The following is a 26,771-nucleotide window of genomic DNA, read 5'->3' as shown; positions in this document are numbered from 1 at the left end:
CATGAAGTCTTCTGTTTTGTGTTGAAAGGTCTCTACGTATAATGACACTGTGAAAACGAGCAAATCTGTACAACAGACATCTTCAGAAAAAGAAAAACTGTGAGGCTCTAACTTGCCCGCAGTCCTGTCAGGCTGTAATGTTCATCACACAGAGACGGATGAAAACTGGAGTGACAGCTTTGCTATTCTTAGATCCTCAGCCAATACACATCTCGTGCAGGTACACGGGAGAAAACTTCTGATACTTTTTTAAAGCACTTCCTGTATTCTATCCAAAAATTTAACTCCTGACCTGACGGCGGCACCAGAGGAGAGATTTATCTTCTGTACAACCATCATCTGAGGACATTTCTCACTTTGTCAGGCTCAGCTCTAATTAGACTAAACCAGCAGTTCCCAAACTGACTTGAGAGAGTGAGCGCTTAAGATCAATGTTTTTACTCGAATGAAACCCGAATGACTGACACTCCTCCACTGGTGCTTTCAGGCGTGCTGATTGGTGAAGCCTGTATATGCTCCTTTGTGTAAGCATGTGCAAGTGTGAGAATTCAGATGCATAATAAGATTCATTTGTTAGGTTCAAACAAGTTTGAACAGATTTTTTTGTGGGTTTTTATGGAGTTTTAGGATGAGCTAAATACTGTAGTGAGTGTGGAGCCTGTATGGTGTTTGGCACTGCAGATATACAGTACGCTGGCACAGCCCTGTGTATTATACATATGGTGATAATCATCTGACTGAATTGAGTCGCTACTCCAGAGCTCACCAGGGATTATGGCACAAGAAACGGTGTGATTATATTCTCTGTATCTGTTAATGTCAGATAACTGTTGTACCTGTCTTGTGTGATATACCTGTCTGTCTTCATGCATGTCTCCCACCGCAGTCATATCTCAGCTGCTTTACTTTGTGTAATACAGGTAGATGTGCTGAACCATTTTGATTACCTCAGCACAGACGAACAAGGAGAAGAAGCTGGAGTTTGTGGAGGCATCGTCCACGCAGAATCTCCTGCAGCACGACTTCAGCTGCAGCACCTGCTGATGATAAACTGAGCAGATGTTGGGTGTGAATACGGAAATGATCCTGCCTGCAGTAGGTTCACGTCGAAGTCAGAGGCAACACTTTGTTTGTGTGAAGCAATACAACTAACCAGGAAATCATATTAATCCCAACAACAATCAAGAAATGATACAAAACAAGTCATCATGCAGCCCAGTATTCTCACTGTTATTTTTCCAGTTAATGGAAAAATTGCTTTTCATGCTTTTCAGTAGCAGCACATACCGTGTTTTTAAGGCAGGATGGCAACACTTCTGTTTTTCCAGTCAAAATATGAAAACAGAGTCTATGTAACACACAAACTTCCACTTTAGTCGACCAAATGAGAGACTGATCAGTTCATTACCAGTTTGGTTGTCATCCTCTGTGTTCAGCTCATTGTCTTTCTCCCTCTGGGCCTCTCCTGATATAGGTTAGTATTTTGGGCCAACCCCGGACAAAAACATCCTCAAACAAACTAAAAGTTGCTGATTGGGTTTCTATTCATCGGTTTAATGCCACTGCAGTTTCTGCTTTTGTGATATTGTGGATTACCGATTAAAACTGGATCACAGAACAAATCAGCAAGCCATCTTCCTCTAATCTCTCTCCCTGTTTGTCTGACTCCACGACACCAAAATCATCAAATCAGACAGTTTCACACAAACTGATGATTTAGGATATTTGCCCCTCATTCTTTACACACAAAAATGGAAGAGAAATCAGATAAATGTTATGTACATGTACATTTACTGTCTCTTCAAAATATCAGCACAGAAATGGTGAGGTTTGGTAAAAAAGGAGCTGTGTGTGTGTGTGTGTGTGTGTGTGTGTGTGTGTGTGTGTGTGAGAGAGAGAGAGAGAGAGAAAGAGACAGTGAGTGTGATTGAGTCCAGTGATTGGGTTGTTTTGTGTGCCAGGAATTTAATCTGTCCTCAGTGCAATATTCTTCCTCTGTCACCACTCTGTCCTTTCCAAATACTGTAAGTACACACACACACACACACACACACACACACACACACACACACACACACACACGCACACTAGCAAACCAATATTCCTATCTCTGCAGTTGATGCTGACTACAGTCCAATCTGTGTGGATGAAGTGATCAGACGATGAACTTCTGAACTGTGTGCTGAACTCACATTGAATGCATTCAAGGTGGAAACAAAACAGCTCTCTGGAGTTAATTGAATTGTTTCATTGAAAGGTTTCTGATCTACAACACTGTTCCATTATTGAGGATATCATGGATGTGTGCACCAAGTAAAAATATAATGAAAAATATGTTGTGTCACAATACAGAATATTTAAATATGTGTGGCGATGAAATGTTAGTAGTTCCATCCGTATCCACTGACACAGAAGGAAACACAGTATTAGAGTCCTTATCAAAGCTGTTCAGATGGTAAATATGGAGAAAAGAAAGGCAGTTATAATAAATGCATATTGACAACAATGAATTTTCAGTATGTTTGTGACGAACAGCAGAACAGCTCAACATTGGCAGCATTTTTGGCTGATATAAATGTTGAAACTGGGAGTGAGTTTTTGTTTTCACATCACTGCTGAGTGGAGACTTGCCACTTTGTTTGGTCGTCTCCAGAGACAAGATGTTGACAGATCAGGTGAAGTGAAACTCTCATTATGCAACCAAAATAATGCAGCAGGAATAAACTTGTGAGGAGGAGAGCTGTGTTCCCCGCAGAGCACGACGTGTTCAGCAGAGGAATTCAGCTCAGCCACTCAATTGTCTGTCTGTGATCTCATTTTAAGACACACTGTCTTTCTTGTTATTCTCGCTTTACTGCAGTCGTTAATTTGTGAAGTAAAGAGATTGTTTGCAGTGAAGGAAGTGTTAACATGCCTCAGAACACCCCCAGCATAACAAAATGAATATTAAAATCCTTGTTTTATTCGATTAATGTTTTCTAATTTCTGTCAGGGTTGATGATTACATTTACAAGGTGTTAAGCATAGTTTTGCCAGTTTTTTGGTTTCAGGCAGTCAAGTAACAGCAGCCTTGTCCAAGTCAAGTCTGAAGTCCTCATATTTAATACATGAGAATACCACTAAAGGAATCATTGGAAACGTATTCACTTTCTTGGTTAGCTTAGCTTAGCATAAAGCCTGGAAAAAGCGGGAATCAGCTGGCCTGGCTCTGTACCAGCACCCCTAAAACTCTGTGTTTAACATGTTACATCTTCTTTGTTTAATTCATACAAAACCTGAGGCGTAACACTAATAATTTATGCGCCAGACTACTTGGTCAACTTCAGTAACTTGCTGGAGTTGCCATTGGTTGTCTGGTAACCTCACAGTGATGGTAAAACTTCAGGAAGTTGCTGTGAGAGGACTTTTTTTTTCACCTTTGGACAGAGCCAGGTCAGCTGTTTACCTGTTTTCAGTCTTTATGCTAAGCTAAGCTAAGCTAAGCTAACTGACAGCTGCATATTTAATGGACTCAGTTAAGAGTGGCTTTAATCTCATCTGACTGTCAGTAAGAAAATGTATTTCCCAAAATGGTGAACTATTACTATAAGTCAAAGTTCTGGGTGAATATTAACATGCTGATTTATTAGAGACTCTCTCTGTACTCGGTGAATGATAAATTAATTTAGTTTGTCGGGTCACACCTGTCTGTTTTTATCTAACTTCATCACTCCAGTGAATATATTTCTCTTCACGTTACCTGGTCAGTGGATGACACTTTGCTGCCAAAGCAGATGCTCTGCCAGATGCTGCGTCAGCTCTGCAGTACAATACAGAGAAGAGGACAAAGTCAAAGTGAGTCCTCCGCCTGTTTTCAGCCATGCTAGCTCCATGGCTTTATGGGTGGTAATAATAATATATTCTCTGACAAACAAACGCAAGAGGGAACGCAACTGCAAATTATATTTATTTAACAAACATAGGCAACAGAAACTGAGGATAACTAAATACAACAATTTGTATCTGTAATGTAGAATATCAGCGGTGAATGCAGGTGCATGGCTGTGTGTGTGTGTTGTGCGTGTTGGATGCAAAACTAAAATGAACAAAGGCAACAGGTGAGCTGCAGGGCCAGGCCGGGAATGAGAAGCCAAGAGAATGAATGGGCGGATTCCACAGGCATTTAAAGCCGCAGCCCCGCCCACTACGGCGCACACCGGAGGCCGATGATCAATCGCGCTCTGAAACAGAAAGAGGAGAGGGCGAGCCAGACACCATATACACACACAAACAGATCCAAACAACCCCACCCCACTTGGGGTTGTCACAATGTCTACAGAAACTGCAGGTTCTCTTCCACCAAGTCCGCCATGTTGCACCATTATGTTTCTACAGTAGCCCAGAGCAGACAAACCAAACACTGGCTCTAGAGGGCACCTCTTGCATTCTTAGCAGGGACTGAGGACAAGTGATCAGTTGGTTGCAACCTGTGACGTCACCGTTAGATGCCACTAAATCCTACAAACTGGTCCTTTAAGACTTACTATTAAAGAGGCCTTTACTGTATACTATTAAACTAATTATTTCTTGGCAAATCACACCCAGAGCTAATGCAGTAAACACGTTTAAAGCGCCACATAGAATGAACCCGTTCATAGGTGATAGTTGGAAACTTTCTTGAGTAATTACGACAAAATGAAATATGGTAAATGCACATAGAGCTTTTAAAGTTCGGCTGGTTTTGGAATAGTGGAGAGTGAGTCTATTCACAGGATGAATGTTGAAGATGACAGTAATGTCTCAGCTCCGACTCGATGAGGAACAGAGTAGAAATAAACACACCACTAAGCAATCACAGTGAACATCTGCTCTCTGTCACCGCGACACCACAGTGATGCAAACGAGTCACTCTCTCTCCTCCTGCAGCTGTTGTCTGACAACAAACCCTCTTTGTCCTTCTCACAGACGAAAGATGGATCATCTGAAAACAGAAGAACATGCATCAATCTCCGAATTAGAAAAAGAGACACGAGCCATGTCACATCTGGCACGGTAAACATGAACAATACTTTTACAGTATAAACAGGGATGTGACCAAATTAGAAAAAACATGTTTTAATTTTTGTTAACATCCCGTGAGAGCAGCTGGTGAAGTTACTGTCATGGCTGAAGGCTTTTAAAATTTACTGCCCAAAGCAAAGCCTTGCTGCCGAACACTCGGCTCAGCTATTTTCTGCAGTATTCGAGGAAATGTGAAAATGGAAAACGAGGAGCATATAGATAAGAAAAATAGAACTATAAAGATGTAATCCAGCCAGACTGTTGACTGGAAATCACATCAAATAAGATAAAAGCATTCCTGCTTATAAACTGCGACTGTGCTGTATATTCTTATATTAATCCTCAAGAATTTACTGGATATGCAGTCGGAAAATCTGTGGGAGGAAGGAATTAATTAATCCAACTTTCATTTGAGTTATGGTTTTAGTGTTACATGAGGTTGTACATACAGCTTAGGTGTCTGTAGGGAAAAATTAAAAAGTCATCGGAGGAGAAAAGAGGGACTTGGGATCACAAATCTTCAGTTGTGGCAGGTGTTTCCACTCATAAACAATAGCAACCAATTAACCTCTGACACCCGGCCAGAATTGGAGTGTCAATCCTTGTCGATTCTTGGAAATATTGCAGTTTAGTTCCTGTTCTAATGGCTGGTTTTATGGATTGAGTATGTAAATCATGCTGGATAGTCGAAGATTTATTGCTAAAACACAATAGTCTTTGGGTTTGTCTTCTGAAAATGCTAATCAGTTTAACTCTCTTCTCTGGTGCTCCTGCTTTTATTGACAATTATCTGAGCAGGAAGAACCAGCAGAAAATGCAGGTCATGAACTGGGACATACAACCTCTGTCAACATGTGCTTTATGATGATGGCACAGATGTAATATCCAGGTCAGTCAGCTCTCTAAGTGTGCCTTTCTGAAGGTACTGTTAAATTAAACTGAAAGATATTTTATATTATCACGTTCTTCTCAACTCATTTGTCCTGATGCCTTCAGAAATGCGCTTTAAAGGTCTTGCGTTTGGAGATATAAACATATTGCTAGACGTATTCAAATGAAATGCAAAGTGGATTTAAAGTAACAGCCTCAACATTTTCTGAACTAATAGTTGATTATTGGTTTTCTTATTTCAGGTTTCTGTGTAGCATTATTTCCTTATGGCACACTGGATGAGGACCTAAAAAGTCAAATTTAGCTGTCGACCAATGAATCAATATCTAGTGTTTGGAGATAACTGTCATCAGCTGATCAGTCTGTGCTCACCAAGCCGATTACACAGAGTGTAACACATTAGAAACAATGCACATTTTTCTACTGAGTGATACATTAATATTAAATAAATGTTCAATGGGACTAAAAACAAAGAGCTGCTACTGTGGAAACTTTTGTTCTCTCTCAGACACGAGAAGATGCTCCTGTCTGCTGATAAACGCTTTTTTATTCACTTCACTAAATCTTCATTTATTTTTAATTCATCAGTTTTATAAAGTTTAGTTTTTTGATTACCTGTGGACATTTATTTAATTGATATTTTTTATTGAAGTGGCAGACAGAGTGCAGATCTACTCAAGCAGACAATACAGATAATAACATTAATAAATGTTCATTTAAGTTCAGCAACTGTGTCTCATTTGTGATTCAATTGTTGTATTTTATCAGATGCAAAAGAAAGAAAGAAAGAAAGAAAGAAAGCAACAACATGACATTAGCATTATAGACCTGCCACTGGCTGCCCTGCTCTCTAAATATCACCACTGGTTACTGAAAGACCCTTATCTGTTGACCACTATAATTACCGCATTGCTTCAACGCTCACAAGCGGAGTCAGTGTCACAACATGACACCCCAGTATGAATCATTCCCCTCGAAAAGACTTCAAAAGGTTCCTTTTGTGACATTTTATGAGCAAAGGTTTGCGTGCACTATAAATCCTGCAGTCATTTCCGAAACAAAATGGAACTCTTCAGTATCTACAAAAGTGCAAATATCTAATACAAAAGGTCCTTTCGAGTCATCTGTCTCAGGTCATGAATACTTAGTCAAAGTCAAGTTGATTCTTTTATCAGTGTCTGTCAAGCATGTCTCGAGTCTCGAGACCATTTGTTAGTCATTTGACTTGAGTCTGGCATCTTTGCTGCTGTGCACCAAACACACCCTCCTGCATAAGAATGAATGCAAATACTGTTTAACCAAAGTAACATGGTGCAAATGCACGAAACAGAGTTTGTGTGTGACAGCGCAGACACATGTAAATGTGTCAGACTGAGTTCACTTGAAGTTAATTTAGTGAGGAATTTTGAATGCAAAAAGGTTAAAAGAGAAATCAAATAATATAAATGTATTATTGTTATTATTATTACTACATATACACTGTAATGCATACCTTTATACACAGATACGAAGTCAGTTCAGTTACTTAATGAACCAATATTCCATCTGAGGTCTGAAGCATCACCTTTCAGATGAGCTGTCTGCTGACATTGCGTGGGACTTCACATATTTCTCTGTCAGGGTGGGAGGTGATTAAAAAATCAGAAAAATCTGAAATGTTAATCTGGTATGGCTAAAACCTGCCTGGCCTCTATTCAGAGCCAACAGCTTGCACTTTGAGCTCATTGTGTCATTTTCTGTCCAAAATGAAAACACGACGGAGCCAAAGCTTTAAATGTGCAGCTGCCAAAGCAGTTAGTGTGTGAAGCTGCTGAGTGTTTGTCGGGTCACACATGTTTTCCCACAGTTAGGCAGCTAGATTATGTCCCATATGGGCCACACTGGTTTTAGTTTAATTTGATTAATTTGTTTCGACACTTACAATCACAGCAACTGATATCGCTGTTATTTCTCCTCTACGGTATGTTTGAACTATCACAGACGATAGCTGGTAGATTTGCTGTTTGCCAGTCTTGTTTGCTGTACACTGGTCCCTCTCTCTCTCTCTCTCTCTCTCTCTCTCTCTCTCTCTCTCTCTCTCTCTCTCTCTCTTGCTCACATCGATAGACTTCTGTTCACCCACTGAATTGAATTGGCACAATGAAATGGATTACCTGGACTGAGGTGGGGCAGAGAGCACAAATCAGGCCTCAGGGACAATTGTTGCTGGCATTCAATAGACACACACACACACACACACACACACACACTCATCTGAGGATATGTTTGCCCAGGTATGTACACTGCACTTTGATATGTGCATGTGGGAGTGCTTGCTGCGCTTCAGTGCACTTGTCTATGGAGGCTGTCAAATCACCACGATTCATCACAGCGCTGAGCTCCTGTGCTTCGACATATTTTCCCTCCATGTGTGTGATCCATGTTTGTCTGCACAGATTCATACTTCTCCTCCCAAAAAACACACATGATGGAAATGGCGGATGCAGGTCGGCAGTGGACGTGAGCCTGTACTCAGTGTTTGTGTGTGGGGCCGAACACTTGCTTATTATTTGATGTATTTAAGTCTGATCAACGCTTAAATTCAATTCGTTTTAACTGCTAAGAGACGTGACCAAGAAGAGATGTAATTATGAGGTCAAAATCACCCTAAATCACCCTAAAGTGCCTCTGAGAATTCAGTTTCCCAAAGAAAAAGCTCAGATTTTCTGTTTAACTTCACATTCATTGTATTAAGGAGACCTTAGGCTTTTAAAAATGCACATTTGTCAAGCTCAAGCGCTTTTTATAAATTAACTGCAAGCCCGCAATGTACGAGCAAACCACAAATATGTCCACCCTGTCATGGACAAATTCAAAGTAAATGCATTTTCATTCAATAGTAATCATAACAAGGATATTTAGCCCATTTCTCAACAATATATTTTAGTTCTTGGGAAAAGTCTTTTGATAATAATTGAATGACTGTAAAATATTTGTTTCACATAACACCTGCGATCTCAAACAGGAAACTAAAGCTGGAAAAAACAAACAAACTTTCTGTTCAGTTGCAACGATGGTCCAGCAGCAACATGAATGATGATGTTGTAGGAACAACACCAGCACAGCCATATCAGATAAACCCTCTTTACTTCACCTTGCTGGGTGTCAAACTGACGTCTTGGTAGAGTCTCATTGTGCCTTCCACTCCAGCTGTTGCTGCTGTCTGGGTCAGCAGACCTTCAGTTAGCAAAGAGAGTCGAGGAGGAGGTAGAGGGAGGAGGATTTGTATACCTTCAGACTGAGCTAGGCTAGCTGTTTGCCCCTGCTTCCAGTCTTAATGCTTCGCTAACATGTGAGTGTGAAGTCAATCTTCTCATTTAACCGTCTGCAGGATCGTGAAAAGTGTATGTGCCAAAATCTTGAGCTACACCTTTCAAATGTTTGTCTGTCTGTGTGTGTTTTTTTCTTTTTGTGGATCCATGAAGTTTCTGCCTCACAGCCGCACTGCACAGCTCACTGTTACATCATGAGGACAAATAATCACTTCTTGTCTCAGGTGACACTATTACTAGTGGTGGGGTTGTTTTTCCAGTTGAGAAATGTGTTCTCTGGAGGTCTCCTAATTGTTCTCCACGGAGGGGGGGAGAACAAACCGTCCTGCCTGCATGCAGGGAGATGCCGTTTTCCTCCTGATTGTTCAGCAAACTCAAAAATACAATTTTATCATGTGGCTGCCGAGCTTTACGTGCATCTAATCTGTGAAATGCTGTATGATGATGTTTGGCTCACATTGTGTGGGTTCAGCTTCGGCAGGAAACCCCCCTGTGATAGTGTCCGCTGAGCTGCGACTACTATGTATGTGATTTTCTACATATTTGTCGCATGTACAAATGGCAAGCAGTAAATGATGATGCAGCTTTTTTCATTGTCAGGTGTTTATCTGTTGCAGTGTTGAGCAGAGAAATAATCACAGCACAATCTGGCAAATCTGAAAATTGGATTCTGCTTTATCTGGTTTCAGCCTTTGGCTACCAACAGTTTCTATGTCTGACGATTAAACTATAGTCCACATTGTGCAGCTGATAAAAATGGCTGATTACTGCGATGAGGCATCCTGTCACTCTAATTTACACAAATCATACACTCCCACTCTGACTTCTGCTCAACCGTATTAACGCTGGAGCAAATGTCTCTGGCAGTCTAACCCAGAAAGTCTAATTTAATCTACATGCACACTTCCACACAAATAATCCCATACTGTGATATTCATTCCTCCCAACAACTTGCGCATTTGGTATTTATTGTTCCTCTGAGCGTGTGATTATGCAGTTTTAGAAGTGTGCTGTCGCAGTACAGCAGTGAGGAGGACTGCTGTAATTTATTATACTCAGCTATGCAGTACAGCTGATATCTGATTGGCTGCATGACAAGAAGCTCCAGGAGGGATAGGCTCGCTGGAGGAAAGCGAAGAAGTGAAAGTTCAGGTTTGGAGTTCACTTGAACGTGCCTGTCCTGAATGGCTGTGCAGCTAATGATGACAGGTGGGTGAGACAAATAGCCGCATGGGCCACTGCACTTCTCCTCAGAGGCTGATTGGACAGCCTGCTGGCCATTCACGAGAGTGACTGTCTGCTGAATTGTATGTGCTTCTATGTGTCCTCATGATGTATGTGGTGAATACTTGGTGTAGGCATGCTGTAAGTGCAATAATCAGCATCTGTTGTGTTTGGAAGCCTGGATGTTCCCAGCTCATGAAGTTCAGTTTGCTTCTCGCTCATGTAAATGAACATGGTCATGGCTGATCTCTCAGCTGCCCTGTGTCATCCTGAAGTTTCCCTGTCAGTTCATCAAGTCTCCTTAACGTTGTCTCTCAGAGTTTCAATTATCTTCTGAGATTTTTAGAATCAGCATGTTACCTCGCTCAGGACTATACTATGAATCACACTCGTGGTCCTGCATGGATATCTCCCGATATCAAGGTCTTTTTGATGAAAGGCCACTGCACAGATGTTTTCAGATATGTTGCTCGATAAGACCTCTGCTCTGACCTCTCTCATCTGTGAACTGATCATTTTGATGCATGTCTATCCTCCGTACCATGTCAGGTGTAGTAATTTGCCAGGTGGGTCATCTCTTTGGTTTGCGTGCCGCTGGCTGATCAGATATCAGCACAGAGAGATTCATCCATGACTGGAGGCTATTGAGTGCACGCAAACATCAGTGAGGGGCTCATCAGGCAGCTGCTGTCCTGCCACATGAACACACACATACATGCACATACGCACATGTACAAGCACATACACACTCGTGTTTCCATCGCTTTTAGGGACATTACATTGACCAAACCCTAACCCTAAGCCTTAACCTAAATCTAACCTTACCCTCACCTTAAGTTTCCTGCTGGTCGTATATTCTGTTGTTAATCAACATCTGAGGTTTTCTCTGTGGATAAGAAGAGATGAGCGAGAGGTTAAATGTGGGCAAGGGAGGCAGTTGTACACCTGCATTTGATGCACTTGTGTTATTTAAAAGACTCTAGTGTTTAGTGTGTTTCTTCCACATTCTTTTCAAACACACAGCAAACGTCTGACCATATAAACCTCACAAAGCACAGCACAGCACCCCTAAAATGAATCCAAAGATGAATAAAACAGAACCTTTGGCAATTTTGCCTTACTCTTACCTCTCAAAAGCTTCAATTCGGTTGTGAGTTCTTCAGAAAAGTTACTTTCTTTGGATTAACGTCAGTGTCTGCAAGAAAAGGAATAAGACGCCCAGTCTCTGAGGCTGCATTACAGCACAGCATAGCAGCTTCAGATTTTAGAGACACTGAAAACACGATATATAAAACTATGACTTTATCATTCACACAGGGAAGACCAATTTATTGTCTTATTTAAAACTTGGACATGTCCATGCCAAGATGCACTTTGTGGTTTCAGTGTTCAGTAAATATCTACTAAACAAGCCTAGAGTGTTTGATTTAGTTTGGAGAGGTTTAGAGTCTGATTTAGATTTAGTTTTATATTTTCTCTAATTATTATCTACACAACATCATCCTCTTTGCTTGTGTTTGTATCACTTTGTAGAAAAAGAAAAAGAAAAAGAGTTTGATGAAATCTTGAGGTAAAAATTAAACACCAAAATATGGTATGCATTTTGTGCCGCCTTGTCTTTTGCAAGTGCTTTCATCATTTCAAGTGGTAATTGTAAAAAAGAAAAATGAAATTCTTTGAAAAGGGATGTTTAAAGAGGCGTTAGAGAAATGTCTTTCATTGACTGAGCAGGACAGATGTGGTGAAACAGCAGCAGACGCTGGAGGTAATAATAAGAAAAACTGTGAACCCACAGTTTCCACCTCCAGTCACAAACGTATCTCTTTAAATGAGAATATGTTCCCGTCAGTGTTCCTTCAGCACAATTTGCCACCAGAACAAATAATGAAATCTGAAATAAAATAAATCTGCACTCTAACCATAGCTCAGTATATTATTTTTTAAATAATCAGTTCTTTTTCATGTTTAAACCTCAGTAGGATTTGTGCATTTGATCCTGCATAATTCTGCATAACACCAGAGATATCACATTGTTGTTGCATTTGAGAAAATTAAATAAAAAGGAGCTGAAAAGCCTCTTAAACACCTGGCTGCGTGCAACATTTCCTCATTCAGCTTTCCCTTTCCGTGTTCATTATCGATATTAAGCCACTTTTAACTAATCTGAATTTCATATTCTATATTTTACACAGCATTAACAGGATTGCATAATTATCCATAATCTGCAAATCACGTATGACTGGCATTCAAAGCTGACACAGCTTTCCTATTACTGCCTGTTTTAAATTCATATTGTATGAGAACGTGCGTGTGCGCCCATATGTGTGTGTGCACGTGTGTTTGGGTACATGTGTGTTCAGCACGTGTATGTGCTCTATGCCATGTTCATATTCCTGTGACACTTTTCCATTTGAAAGGTGATCAGAGCTCCATTAACGTCTTTGTCTGTCATCCATCACTGTCGGTCTCATGTCCCACACATATCTCCATTATTCATGCCAGCGTTTCACCTCCAACACTTTCAGAAGAGACGACTCAGAGCTCGGCAAACAAATCCTTTAAATTCTGTAATTATGATTCATACAGTTTAGGCTTTATGATGGGAGTTCCTATAAATATCCCCCCTTACTCCCTTTCTGTCTTTTCCACACACACATACAGTTGTACATATGCATTTATCCTACACAAACTTGCACACACACATTTATTATCTACCCTCTTCAACTCTCTCTCTGTTCTTGTTTTCCTCCGTTTCTCTCTGATCAGCAGCACACAGCTCTGCAGGGAGGAGATAAAGTGTCTTCTAATTCTTCTTCTTCTTTTCTTCTTCTGCATCCTCTCCAACAGAACCTCCCCCTCCCCCCACCACAGCACCCATCCTTCACAGCAGCTTGTGGGGACCAAATCGGAGAGAGGGAGATGCACAGCAGGAGGGGTAGATGAGAAAAAAAGATAGGAGGAGTGCATGGCTCATCCTGCAGAGTGAACAAAGGCGTGTTGGTGATTTAGTAGCCATGCAACAGCCCGCGCTGCTGCTGCTGCTGCTGCATGGATTTATGCCAAGTATGGGTTCGATTGGCCAAGGAGACCGACTGCCCCTCCGACCTCCGCAGGCCGGAGCGAGTGATTGAGTGTGTGAAAGGTTGAGGGAGGGAGGAGATATAAGTAAAAGCTAATAATGGAGGGAGGGTGATAGGTAAAATCAAAAACTCAGCAGACAGTGAAGGAAGAAGTGACTTGGAAGAAAATATGGTCCTTACTGGAGCATGAGATGCACATCACTGCACATTTTTATTGTTTTCCTCCTCCTGAGGTGTTGTGGCCCCTGGGATGGGATATTTAATGTATTCAGACTTTATTTGATAATTCACAGTGCAGAGAGCTCTTGTATTAGAAGAGACACGGATGACATAGATCCTACAAGATCCGGTGGGGCCAGCAGGGCTCGCTGAAGGATAAACCGTTTGATGTAATGCTCTCCTCATATGAGAAGTGGGATTGGATGATGTACAATGATCCTGCTCTCAAACCAGCAGCCTGGACAGCAGTTAATGCTAACTCATATGCAAAGCCCAGGAGCGCCTTCCTCCTCCTCCTTCTCCTCCTCCTACTCCTCCTCCTGTAATTGGTCTCCTGCTGTAGCTGCCTGCAGGGCCTCCTCACACTGAAGGCGCCCCCGTGTGGCGGCTCGGAGAAGCGCGCACGCCGCGGGGGGTTTAAAAGCCTCAACTGAGGAGGAGCTGCTCACAGTGGCAAGGAGCTCACACCGGGAAAAGTTTACGTCCAACTATCACGCTCGACCCAAAGAAGGGAGAAACAGCAGAAATGGCAACTCAAGCACAGCAGCCGCATCACCTGCACCTGGCTGAGCTCACCGCGGCGCAGTTCATCGACATCTGGAAGCATTTTGACGCAGACGGTCAGTGCGCGCAAGTGTCCACCAGTGTGATGAATGTGGAATTAACTGAGCGGTCAACTGGTATTCGTTAGAAGTTAAACATATGAATGCGAGAGCAGTGTGTTATCAGAAATGTGGTGTTTTATTGATTGCATTAAAACAGTTTCCAGTTTAATTCTGATTTTAAATAATAATCCAGCAAAGCGTTTGTTTAAAACGTGAAAATATTACAGTTCTATCAGTAACTACTGTGAGAAAATGACATGTTCAGTCCAGTCAATTTGACAGGAATACGACATATGTAGGAAATATTTCTGGTGTCAGTGTTAATTCTTTAAATTGACTTGATTTTTTCACAGAGTCTGCGGTAAAAAAAGAAAAAAAATCCTCAGTAATGACTTTAATGCGCTTATGTGCGATGGTATCACTGTAACATCCTGTAATATCATTTATGTTGTGACTTAGTACATTTACTGTGACAGTTAAAAAGGATGTGTGGTGATTTTTTTCAAAACTACTATGAGAGAAATGAAAAAGACCCCGTCAGAGTGAAGTTATTGAGAAGAGGCTGGAAAAGAGGGAGAGGGGAGGGATGAAGATAAGAGAAGGGGGGGGGCTGAAAGAGAGAAAGAATGAGAGTAAAGGAGGGAGATGGGGGAGGGAGGGATAAAGGGATGCAGAGGGGGGAGGAGTAGAGAGAGCAGAGGGAGAGTGGAGAGGTGAGAGGAGAGGATGTCAGATGAAGGGTGTTTTCTACTGGACTTGATTGGGAGGAGCTTCTGAATCTGAGAGCTTACAGAGAAAGAACTGGAGGAATGAAAAGTGTGTGTGTGTGTGTGTGTGTGTGTGTGTGTGTGTGTGTGTGTGTGTGTGTGTGTGTGTGCTTAGCACAGCCAGTGCTGGAGGGCGTATAGATTAGAGCTAAAGTGTTTAGTCAGTCAATCAGTTAGTGGATCAACTATTCTGTTAATTCATTCATTGTTTAAGTTGTTTTCTAAAGACAAAATGCCCCAAATTCTGATATTAAACTGAATACTTTATGTTTTTTTGTTGGTCGAGCAAAACAAGCAACCATTTTTTACTATTTGCTAAAATTATATGGACTGAACGATTAATTGTTCAATTGAGAAAATAATCAACGGACTACTTGATGGTGAAAATGATCGTTGGCTGCAGCCCTAAAAACAAAGCACCAGTTTTCATTACAGATGTGTAAACTGTAAATTCTCTGGCTGTCAAAAGTTAGTGTAGTGGAGGGAAAAGTGAAGTTCAAGTCAGCAGTAACATAAAAATGAACATTTTCAAATAAAGTAAAAATACCTAAAAATCGTGTTCAAGCACCCACTTACATTTACTGTATAGAGGCTGATCGTGGTTACACTCGTCTGGAGCATGAAGCTGCCTCATGGACTGGTTTCAGTGTCACACCTGAAGTCGTTGGTTGGAAAGTATCCCAGCAGCCGAACTGCAGATGAGCGCTGTCTCTGCCTCACAATGAGCCACTCTAGCTTTAGTGATGTTCATGTTAACAAATTGAAGGATTATTTTCTGGGGCCATTCAGAAAAAAGCTTTGACCTCTATCATTAAACCCTTTCGATACCCTGTCCGATAAACACCATGTGTATTTTCATCAAACGCCCTGACAGCACAGCAGCATCCCGCAAAACTCCAGCCTTCCTACCAACAGTCACCGCTCAACCACGAGAGTGGTGATAGATCAGAATATGGTCATATTAATCATTTTTGTGACTGTTGAACATGGCTGTCCTGCCGGTAGGGATGCCTGATCAGGAAACACTCATAACACTCAGTTTGGAAGGCAATGACAAATGACTGTCTTTTAATTTGAGGACAAAATGACTGTTCACCCACCATCTCAAAGGCTACAGATGTTCAAAATAGGTCACATTTTAAAACATTTACAGGTGTGTCTTACGATGTAAAAAGAGAAGAAACAAATCATTAGCGCAGATGGCAACTGATCAATGGCTAATTGACCCAGAACTGCTCTAACCAGACCGACTGCAGTGACTTTTTTTCAACCATCGTCTTCAAGCAGCTCCACTGGAGGAGTTCAGAGGTTAAGTTTTCAGCTCAAGGGCACCAGACTTGTGGTAATGAGGGTGAAGAAACCACAGCTAATTACTTCTGTGTCTAAATGGGCAGAATCATGGATTGAATTGCATTAGTGACAGAGATGTGTTTGCTTTTTTTAAGCCCATGCAGAACTATGAAAACCTCCCTCCTGAGTGTTGCCCTTATCTAATATCATCTAATACCATCATTAATACATAAAGCATTGTGCTCAGCAGACACGTCTGCCCACAGAAAATTGTAGGTCATCACAGAGATAGCGTCACTCACACAATCATCTGTGCACTCACTGTGAGACGGTCTGTTTTTGGGGGCGTGTTGGTGATGGATTGTTATTGATGAAGATGGCATCATGGCAGTCACAGGTTGTTTTCTTGATCCCAGCTGTAGCACAGTAGCGCCTGAGTAGACCAGAGCTCCCATTGGCTGCAGGGAAAACTAGAACAAATAGAGTAAGTAAGAATTTGAAGGAAGGATGTCCAGCAGCAGAGTGAAACCGTTTGACCTGTGGGCTGTTCTTTACAGTTTAGCAAGGCATCCATCTCACCATTCTTTGCCGTTTTCGGTCGTTACTGCGGCAGTGGGTTTGTTTTTCGAGGTGCCATTGACCCATTGAACAATCAGCAGTTGAGCTGTGTTTGAAACTGTTTTGGGAGGTAAAAGGCTGCATCTGCTCAGTGTGCACTGATGTGCTCCATGTGGCAGCTGACATTTGTATTGCAGCTAAAATCTGGCAGTGAACCCCAAAGAACTGAGAACTTAACTTACATGGGCTTTACTGCAGGTCTAGATTATGTAATAGCAGAGTGCGATAGAGTAAAGTAGACATGTCACATCTGGTTTCTGTTGAGACAAACTTTAACAGATTAGAAGTTCAGGACATCATATGATGAACAAGATGCAATCAGAGTTTGGGTCAAACAGAGCAGGATTACTCAGAGATTTCTTCCTTCATTTTGGTGTCTCTACGTCCTCAGAGGACAACAAGAACACATTCAGATATACGGATACTCACTGCTTGCAGTACTGGAGCACAGGTCTTGGTCTGAGTGCTGCTCACTGCCCTGCTGACACTGTTATGCACAATAAGTTTTGTCCCCTTCTTGCGTGCATTGTGTCTCACTCTGCAGACCCAGCCAAGCAAAACAGATGCAGCACTCAGTGAAATAATTACTGCTTTAGGTAAAACTGAGTGCTGCTGAGCCACTTAGTCACAAGGTAGAAAAAAAATATTTCAGTGGAAGTTTGTGTGCCAACTTTTTGCAAATAGTCATGAAGTAATGTGATTTTGAGTTTGGTATTCTAATCCCCTCTAAATGTAGACACAGATACATAATTATTGAAGTAACTTCCTAGTTTGAATTACAGTGAAGATGCTGCAAGATACAGCCTTTTTTGGGCTTAACGGCTGGTTGGTCCACTATGTTGGTCCAGTGTCTCAACTTTGACTTTAGTGATTCTCCTGACTTTTCAGGATCTTGTCATTCCCATCAGCCTCAGCTGCACAGAAAATGTTAGCATGCTAACATGCTCAACCAAAATGGTGAACATGGTAAACATAACTACTAAACATCGGTGTGTTAGCATAATCATTGTGAACATTTTAGCATGTTAATGTTAGCATTAGCTAGAACTAAATACAGCAACACAAAGCAGCTTGCATGGCTCGAGACTTTTGTTAATCTGTACATGCTGCTTGTAACTGATGAATAATCAGCCAGTGAGCACTGATTATTCATTAACTATTCATTACATTTTTATATATTTACATATATGTACATTTTGTTTCATTCACCCATTTAGTGTTAAGGTTATACAAATCAGATTCTGGTTAAGATTTAATTAAAATTTTCATTGCTTAAGCAGAGCAAAACCCAGTAAAACCAACAATGTCCAATCTGAAGCAAACTGGTTAAGTAATCTTTTTTGACTGCGTTTGACTTTTTAACCATTATTGAATGTACATGTAATTTCTTGCAGATTTCATACCTCACATTTTCCCCCCAGACACAGTTTGGTAAAAAATTGGATTGTTTGGCTAATGAGTTGTAATCCAGCCATTACTCTTACTTTGAATGCTAGATGATGATAGATGATGAATTAATAGCAGTTTCAGTTCCTGAAGATGAAACTATGTTAGATTGAGTCGGCCCGCTCTGTCTCCACACCCAAAGCTATGTGTTCCTGCCGTGATTTGTTTATATCTAAAACTGCAGCTCAACCAAAGCACAGATGGTGACATGGCGCACCTATAAAATACAGTGCGCAATTGAATCTAAGCAGGGAGACGAGGGGAAGGGGGAGGTGAAGGAGAAAATGATGAGAAATGAGAGGAGATGAGAGGATAAGAGATTAAGGGATGGAGAGGGGGGCGGGGTGAATCTCTGCATTTTATTCTGTACATTTGTGTTTTATTCTGAATTAAAATAACAATGTTATTAACATCTATTTTTGTATGATTAAAGGCAAAAAAAAAAAAAACACCCAACCCCCACTCGGATTGTAGACAGATGGGACTCATTCTTATGATTAAAAAGAGAACATTGGATGTCCTGTAGGTTTCCCTGTGACTTGCAGGGAAACCAGTGGAGTAAATTATGATATTGAATCATCATAAGAAGTACAAATCCAGACACAGGGACAGAATGCCCCAATAAGCATCAATCTGACTGTTCACTTTCACCCTCTTAGGCAAGAAAACACTCATTATACTGCTTACACTCCAGCGGCACTGGGCTCTTTTTTTCTGCTGCAGCACATCGCTGAGTGTCCACATTCCCTGTCGCTGCTAAATGCCAATTTGGAATGAGATTCATGGATGTAAATAGAGAATATTCTCCAGACGTGAGCTTGTTTTCATGCTACGTACCTTCAGTTCATCAAAGCTTTCAATTAGTTGTTGTGTAGAGATGATACAACATGTGTTATTGTTACTTCGCAGTGTTGTCGTGCTGCAGGTTTCACTCAAGACGTGAATATTGAAGACCCTGAATTGTCTTGTGACTTGTACACTGAATAAGGAGCTAAGACCAACGAATAATTTAAGTGCAGCTGTAAACATGTATATACTGTAAGTAAGCAGTTCTGTAAACTGCTTACTTGGATCCAATCACAGAGGACTTGAGACTGGACGAGCGCTCGAGGTTTCCAAAATTTAAACACCCCCAGTGACCTTAAATCTTTCATCCACATCTAAATCTTTCATCAATCCTTTGAACAGTCAACAAAGCTTTATGTGACTTAAAAGCCTCATAACATCATTTGTGCCAAACTAATTTAGCTCCTCTGCTGCTCCACAGGAAACGGTTACATCGAAGGGAAGGAGCTGGAGAACTTCTTCAAAGAGCTGGAGACTGCGAGGCGAGGAGCAGGAGCAGGCATGGTGAGCGCTGAGTGTCGCTCGTTTCTGAATACTGACACAGTTACATTTAGACACAGAGACATTTAGACAAGGAGACATTTAGACAAGGAGACATATGGATATGAGTTAGATTTAGATATTCCACCACAAATTGTTCAGTCTACCTTCAATCCATCATTTGGCAAAATGAAATAAAGATTACAACTGCTTAGCTAAGGCCCTGTCCTAGAAATGGCATCTATATACTACGAATCTATTTCACAAATTATGTTTTGGGGGTTAATATGAGTGCTGCCTGGATTATGTTTTGATTTTCTAATGTAGGAAGTGCTGCATTTACTGTATGAACCGCAAGTTAGTGGTAGGTGGTCGGGGTGTACAAAGTGACCTTTCCCCAACGTTAACCAACGGCTACGAGTGCCTTAACACAGCGAAAAACAAATATAATGTACTGTCAGTGAGTGCTTTCAGTATTCAGTATCAGTGTTTACATGTTTACTGACAATGTTTCTTCATTATGTTGATAGGGAATATTGTGTGTCGGCCTCAATTTAATACAAAACGTATTTACTGTTGCAAATTAGTATAAATATAAAAGCACTTTCTGGGGGACGGTGTTGGCTTAGTTAGCATGTTTTAATGGCTTTTCTCTTGCATATATGTTTAAATTAAAGGCTGCATTATTATACAGTCTCTCTTTGATGTGTCATTGTGGTTACAGGATCCTTCGCATGCTGCGTTCAAAGAAAAGATGAAGGAATTCATGGCTAACTTTGACAAGAATGCCGATGGGAGAATTGAGATGACAGAGGTGAGAAGTGACTGAATAACTGAAAAAAGGTGGTTTAATGGTTGAGACACACAGTGTATCAACAACATCCCTGGTTCAACTTTGCCTTCACTGCATGTCACAAACCACTGTGAACCTGCGTACAGTAATAACAACAAAAATGCCAAGAAATCATTGTAAAATATAAAGCAACTGTTAAAGCATTTGTTTTAGATATCTCCTGTGTTTATAAATGTAAAATATACATCTATGGACAAATAAAGACTCTGTCTCTTTATCTTCCACTCTGTAGCTGGCTCAGCTTCTCCCCACAGAGGAAAACTTCCTGCTTTATTTCAGAGAGTTTGTGGGATCCAGCACGGAGTTCATGGCTGTAAGTTTGTGTATAATGTATATCTGAGCCCCTCACCTAAAGCTCAGTCACCCAACCTGATTCAGTTTAATGATGGCAATGGCATTTTACAATGGACAGCCCAAAATGCCTCTGCTACCCTTCTTCTGTCCCTGTTTCCTCTTGGAAGAAGTTGCTCCCTGACTAACAACTTAACTTTACTGGGCTGTGAAATCTCCCTCCAAATGCCTCAAGTCAGCAGTGCCATCACAGCTCGTCCTGTGGGACACACGTTCAGCTGCCATGCAAGTCCTTTTGTGTCTCAGCCAAGTTAGGACACCTGTTTGGTGTGAAAACAGCCCAGTAAGGGTGTAAATTGTTAATTTAAAGCCTGGATGCTGTGTCTGGAACACTGACAAAATGTCAGACATTGTGGAAACTGCACTGCGTTTAAGATTACGGTCAGAAAGAAGTGTGAAGGTGACTTAAATTGTGTTCTTTTACGAGGCAGAACTGAGTTCACAGCTCTGAATGCCCATAAATTAGCATTTTTAGTAGCTAACCTTTTATGCTGTTATCAAACCAAACATGTACTCCGGTCTCAAAGTCAGAATAACCTTTAAACATGTGTTTTTACACAGGTATTTAATGCCTTTCCAGCATGTAGGCAACACTTCTTTATCAGTCTAGAAGACCATCAGTAACATCTCTCCTTCTTTGGTTGCATATGTTAAAGTAATTAGAGAAAAAACAGTGGAGCACATCTGCTCCACTGTGAAAAAATGGAAATAACCCGCACATACACACACTTGGTGCACTCAGGCCTGGGTTGAGGAGAGATTTCAGTGGTGGTGTGATGTTGCTCTGTGTGTTAAAGCTATTCTCAGACAGCCATACATTATGAATGGAGCACAGCTTTCTGCAGGGGAAAGGCAGTGAGTGCTGGAGGGGTTTAGGTATCCATCTTTGAGAAGGGCTTTGACAAATTCTATATTTACACAATGTCAGATGACACCATTGTACCACCGTCATTTCTCTTTGTTGTAGTCTTTTATATCTGTAAGTCAGATGATACACAGAGAGGGTCAGCAATCCGTAAAGTCAGATGTGCGTTTTGACTGATCACTGTGGCACACATGTTTTTTGAGAGCTACTCTGACAACATCGCTCTTCTCCTGCAGGCCTGGCGGAGGTACGACTCTGACCGGAGTGGATACATTGAGTCAAATGAGCTGAAGGTAAAATGCAATATGCCAAAATCTGCAATAAAGCTAATTAACAAGGAATAATTTAAAGTGCACAGCTGGTCTGACAGCAGTACAGATCTGTCATTTAGACCTCTGTCTCTGCAAAAACACGCACACGCTGTTCTGCATCTGACCCGCCAAAAATGCCTTATGCATGAAGATTATGGTCAGAAATCTATGTAAAAATATTTTTTCATATATGCATATGTGCATATTTTGTAATTACTGTCAGCAAACCAGACCTGATTTGAGATGATGATTAGCTTCTGCATCATGTTATTGGTATAATTGGTGCTAATTAATGCTAACGTGGAGCTACTCTAAGCCTGTACATGTGTATTATGCTCTCCATTGAAAATTCACTCTGTCAATGTGAAAAACAAGACCACAAAACACACCTTTGAAAACAAACACTCCACTTATTGTATATTAAAACCATTCATTCTCACCATAACTGCTCGCTGCCAGTATTGAACATCTAATCACTGACTGTGGGGTTTTTTCCTCTCTCTTCAGGGTTTCCTGTCAGACCTGCTGCAGAAAGCGAACACAGACTACGATGACAAGAAGCTCAAAGAGTACACACAGACAATTGTGAGTATCATGAGGCATAGAAATTGTTCCTTTCACTCAAAATTGGAAAAGAATCAAGACTTCTCTGCAGAAAATCAAACATTTTTTCAGCTTATCCTTATTTATGTTAAAATTACAGTGATGCCTGCACTCTACCTATTGGACCCAATGTCATTTTACAAAATCTATTGTATTACACGTGATCGTGTATCAGTAACTCTAAGGATTAACATGAAAAACTTTTCTGCTTAACTCACTACATCTATGCTCGATAGTGCCTTCATGTCCATATGTTCAAATGAAGCACTTTGCTGCTGCATTTCTACATAATGTAACTGAAATAACATCCCCAAAGGCTTGAATGTTGGTTTACTGAACAACAACATCAATGTGTGGTCTCACCCTCCAGCTCACCTGTAATGCTGATACAACACTTTTCTGCTGCCATGCACACCTTCTTGAATGCATGTGCTTTAACGTGTAATATGTGTGTGTGTGAGCGTGCTTCAAGGTATTTGAAGACCTCCTCTTTGCTGTGGTTTCTCTGCTAAATTCTCTGCTAATCTTCTCTTTGTGCAGCTGAAGATGTTTGATCTTAATGGCGATGGTAAGCTGGGCCTCTCTGAGATGGCGAGGTGAGTGCGTCTCCAGCGTTATTTGTTTGTATGTAAAGTTTTAAGCCTCTCTTAAAGGATGCTAATGAGATGCAACCGTCCTTGTTGTTTTACTGCAGGCTGTTGCCAGTCCAGGAAAATTTCCTGCTGAAGTTTGAGGTAACATGACACTCCAGTTGATTTTAGGCAAAAAATCACATCTACTGTAATAACTTGACATCCAATCACTCTGATGTAGAGGAGTCAGAATAGTATACTTCAGCATTACAGGATTCACTACAAGAGGATTATTTGCCATCAAAGTACAAAATGGACATATGGGTTATTAATACAAGTGCGTGTTTACTTACTTTAAATCCTTCAGGATTTAAATAATACATTTTATTTTTAAAAACATGAAAGACGGTCTTACGCATTTGGGAAAAAGCTTTTATGTTTTTTATTAAATTGATTTGATATCTGAAGTCGAATAATTTCAGTCCTGCGGGGTTTTTTTTAAATCTAAGCCTTAAATTTGCATCTTAAAATAAAAATAGCTTATCATATTGCATAGTTTCATGTTAGCTAGATGACATAACTGAGGGAATACACACTATTTATATAATTTTGATGCTTCAAAGACCAATATTTAGAGCATAGTGACAATGTTAATCTATATTTATCTCCCACATGTATTTCGTTATGTATGTTCCCATATGTACATGGTTGCTTGAGACAGCAGATCAGCAATTCCTTTCTGACAGAGGATTAGTCTGTTTGATCAGGATTAACTCAACTCTAGTCCCAGTTATCATAATCTCCATGGATTAATATCAGGTCTGGATCTGGTGGGGCTTTTACTGCTCTCTAGATATATCCTGCAGTTTCTAACAATTTTCACCCCTCTCTCCCTCTCTCTCTCTCTCTCTCTCTCTCCCTCTCTCTCTCTCTCCCTCTCCCCTTCTCTTGCATGCAGGGCATCAGGCTCACAGTGAAAGAGTTTGACTCCCTCTTCACCTTCTATGACAAGGTGAAAAGTACATGTTTGTGTTTGCGTGCATATGTACTGTCTGTCTGTTTTCTGTGTTATACATTTCATTCTTTCTTATGTGACTGTCCTTGACTGAACACGCTGCCTCTTATTTATGCACTTATGGCTTTAAATTGATTGTGAGTTTTCATTTAATGACACTCATCCCAACAAGTATTAGATAAAAGCTCAGTTTTTAGCCATGTTTCTTTGCACAGATATTCATGGTGCACAGAAAATATATCTCAGTGATTTTTGTAAACGTATCCAAAACCTTTGTTTATGACAGGCACAACTGATGACGTTCTCAACAGCCTCAGCTGCACTATTTGTGCTAATTAGCAAACATTAGCATGCTAACATGCTACCCTAATATGGTTAACGTGGTAAACATTATACTTGCGAAACATGCTGATATTAGCATTTAGCTCAAATCACCACAGTGCTTCCTCAGAGATGCTAGCATGGCTGTAGACTCTTCAAGGTTTTTTTTTTACATTCTATACTTTTATTTCTTTTAAGTCAGACCTCTCATGTTGTCTTTCACCAGGATGGTAATGGGTATATTGATGAGCAGGAGCTGGATGCTTTGCTGAAGGACCTCTGTGACAAGAACAAAATGGTAATGAATAGGTTTCCTATTGATTGATCAGTTCGGGTCACTTTTCTACCAGCCAAATATAGAGCTGATAGTTACCTGAGACGCCTCTGCAATGAGACAACGTATAGACCACCTTGTGTGCTCTGACTGTATGCACCTGTGTGGTTTGTGGCAGGACGTGGACTCAACAGGACTGGTGGGGTACAAGAAGAGCATCATGGCTCTGTCTGACGGAGGGAAGCTGTACCGCACTGAGCTGGAGATCGCCCTCTGCCGGGATTCCCAGCTGTGACCTCCCTGCCTGGGACCCTGCCACCCCCCTCCCTCTGTCTCCCACTGCCTCCTCCTTTCCACCCCTGATGTAACCTGGTGCATGTGTGACCCTTCTCCTCCCTAAACCACTTAGAATGAAAACAAAATTGCTCTTGAGAGCACAAAGTGTACCGCTGGCCCCGCTGTTTTAGCGCTGAACCCCTCGGAGGTCTTTTCTTTTTTTGAACTTTACATGCAGTTCATAGTGAGATAGCCATAGCAGTGACTACAATAATATATTATGTATTTATTTATTTGACTTCCTGTTTTTAATATACATTTGTATTTTTTACATTCATCTCATATCTATTTATGTTCTCCTCCCAATGAATTTACAAAATTAATTAATCACAGAAGTATTAATTAACCATATTAACTATTAATTAATACTTCTGTTCTTTGGCATCTGTTCATTTATTTTATTTATTTCTATCTAATTTAATATTACCCTATTTTATTTGATGAGGCTTGTACTGTTCTATTAAAGATATACTGAGAGAATGAATAAATATACCATGACAACTCTTGTCCCAATTATTCACTTACATTAAAAAGTCATATCTTCATCCAAACCATGTTCTGCTACACCTCAGCTATCGGGGGGATCACTTCAACTGTGCCACCGCCTCGACTCTGAGAGGTTTGTTTAGTCTTCTGTCTCAGCGCCGTGGAGAAGAAGATATTTTCCCCCCACTCCGAGAGTTGTGTGGTTCCAGTGAAGATTACAGCTCCGGTACAGATGCCCAGAGCAAGAGTGTTTTCTCCAGAGTGCTCCACCTTCACTTTCTAATCTACTGGTAACAGAGAGTGTGATGTCAAAAAAGCTTGTGCTGCTCCATTTTTCATAGAGGAGAGTCTCTGAAGCCTCTGTGGCACTTTGAGATGAAGTGAGCGGAGCGGGACAAGCTGAGAGATCAGGGGCAACAGAAATACAGCAGGGCGGTTGTCTCGTTGTTTTACAAGTATACAGATCCACCATAACATAGCGTGAGAACACAGAAAATGGCACTGTTAATTGAAATATGACTCTTTTTCATCCAAATGTGTGTATCTGAGGCTCCACACCTCAGAAGACAAAACATATCTCAGTGTAGTACTGATTATGATATGACAACATATCTTTATTACACATTATAGATGGATTATTTGACATCCATTACTGACTCAATTTACAAATGACAGTCCTTTTTAAAAGATGCTGTCCTAGTTTAGTCAGAAAGTAACTATTTTCTCTCTATTGCTATAAGAAGGAGTCAACACACCCCCATATTTCAGCATTATGGAACAGTCTACCTTTCATCAATTAATAATCAAGTCTTTCATCTTTAATTAAATTCACTATCTTTAAAGCACACACATCATCACTGCAACACACACTCACTCATACACAAAAACAGAACAGTGTTCACCTCCTTCAGCGAGCGTTCGATGTCATACGCACACGTGGGCATAGACATGCACACACACACACACA

At 40.8% G+C, this 26,771-nt stretch overlaps 1 protein-coding gene across 1 annotated transcript; it reads left to right on the top strand.

Annotated features, from left to right (window-relative positions):
• The first annotated feature begins 14,201 nt into the window (after window positions 1-14,201).
• On the top strand, window positions 14,202-25,819 carry LOC143324840 (calretinin-like). The gene is made up of 11 exons (XM_076737606.1): window positions 14,202-14,385; window positions 19,759-19,841; window positions 20,542-20,631; window positions 20,903-20,983; window positions 22,123-22,179; window positions 22,705-22,782; window positions 23,341-23,396; window positions 23,495-23,534; window positions 24,331-24,384; window positions 24,935-25,006; window positions 25,161-25,819. The coding sequence occupies exons 1-11, from the start codon at window positions 14,292-14,294 to the stop codon at window positions 25,275-25,277; spliced, it is 822 nt and encodes a 273-aa protein (XP_076593721.1). The 5' UTR covers window positions 14,202-14,291; the 3' UTR covers window positions 25,278-25,819.
• Window positions 25,820-26,771: the final 952 nt, after the last annotated feature.

This window comes from Chaetodon auriga, chromosome 1 (genome assembly GCF_051107435.1).
Source record: "Chaetodon auriga isolate fChaAug3 chromosome 1, fChaAug3.hap1, whole genome shotgun sequence".
NCBI lineage: Eukaryota > Metazoa > Chordata > Actinopteri > Chaetodontiformes > Chaetodontidae > Chaetodon > Chaetodon auriga.
The sequence above is the reverse complement of the archived record's forward strand: the minus strand, read 5'-3'. Positions and strand labels throughout refer to the sequence as shown.

Bases quoted from the DNA above. Each gene is read 5' to 3' on its own strand.
- LOC143324840 (XM_076737606.1), top strand. From the start codon at position 14,292: ATGGCAACTCAAGCACAGCAGCCGCATCACCTGCACCTGGCTGAGCTC. The intron at 14,386-19,758 runs GTCAGTGCGCGC...GCTGCTCCACAG, and splicing joins GAAGCATTTTGACGCAGACG to GAAACGGTTACATCGAAGGG. The intron at 25,007-25,160 runs GTAATGAATAGG...GGTTTGTGGCAG, and splicing joins TCTGTGACAAGAACAAAATG to GACGTGGACTCAACAGGACT.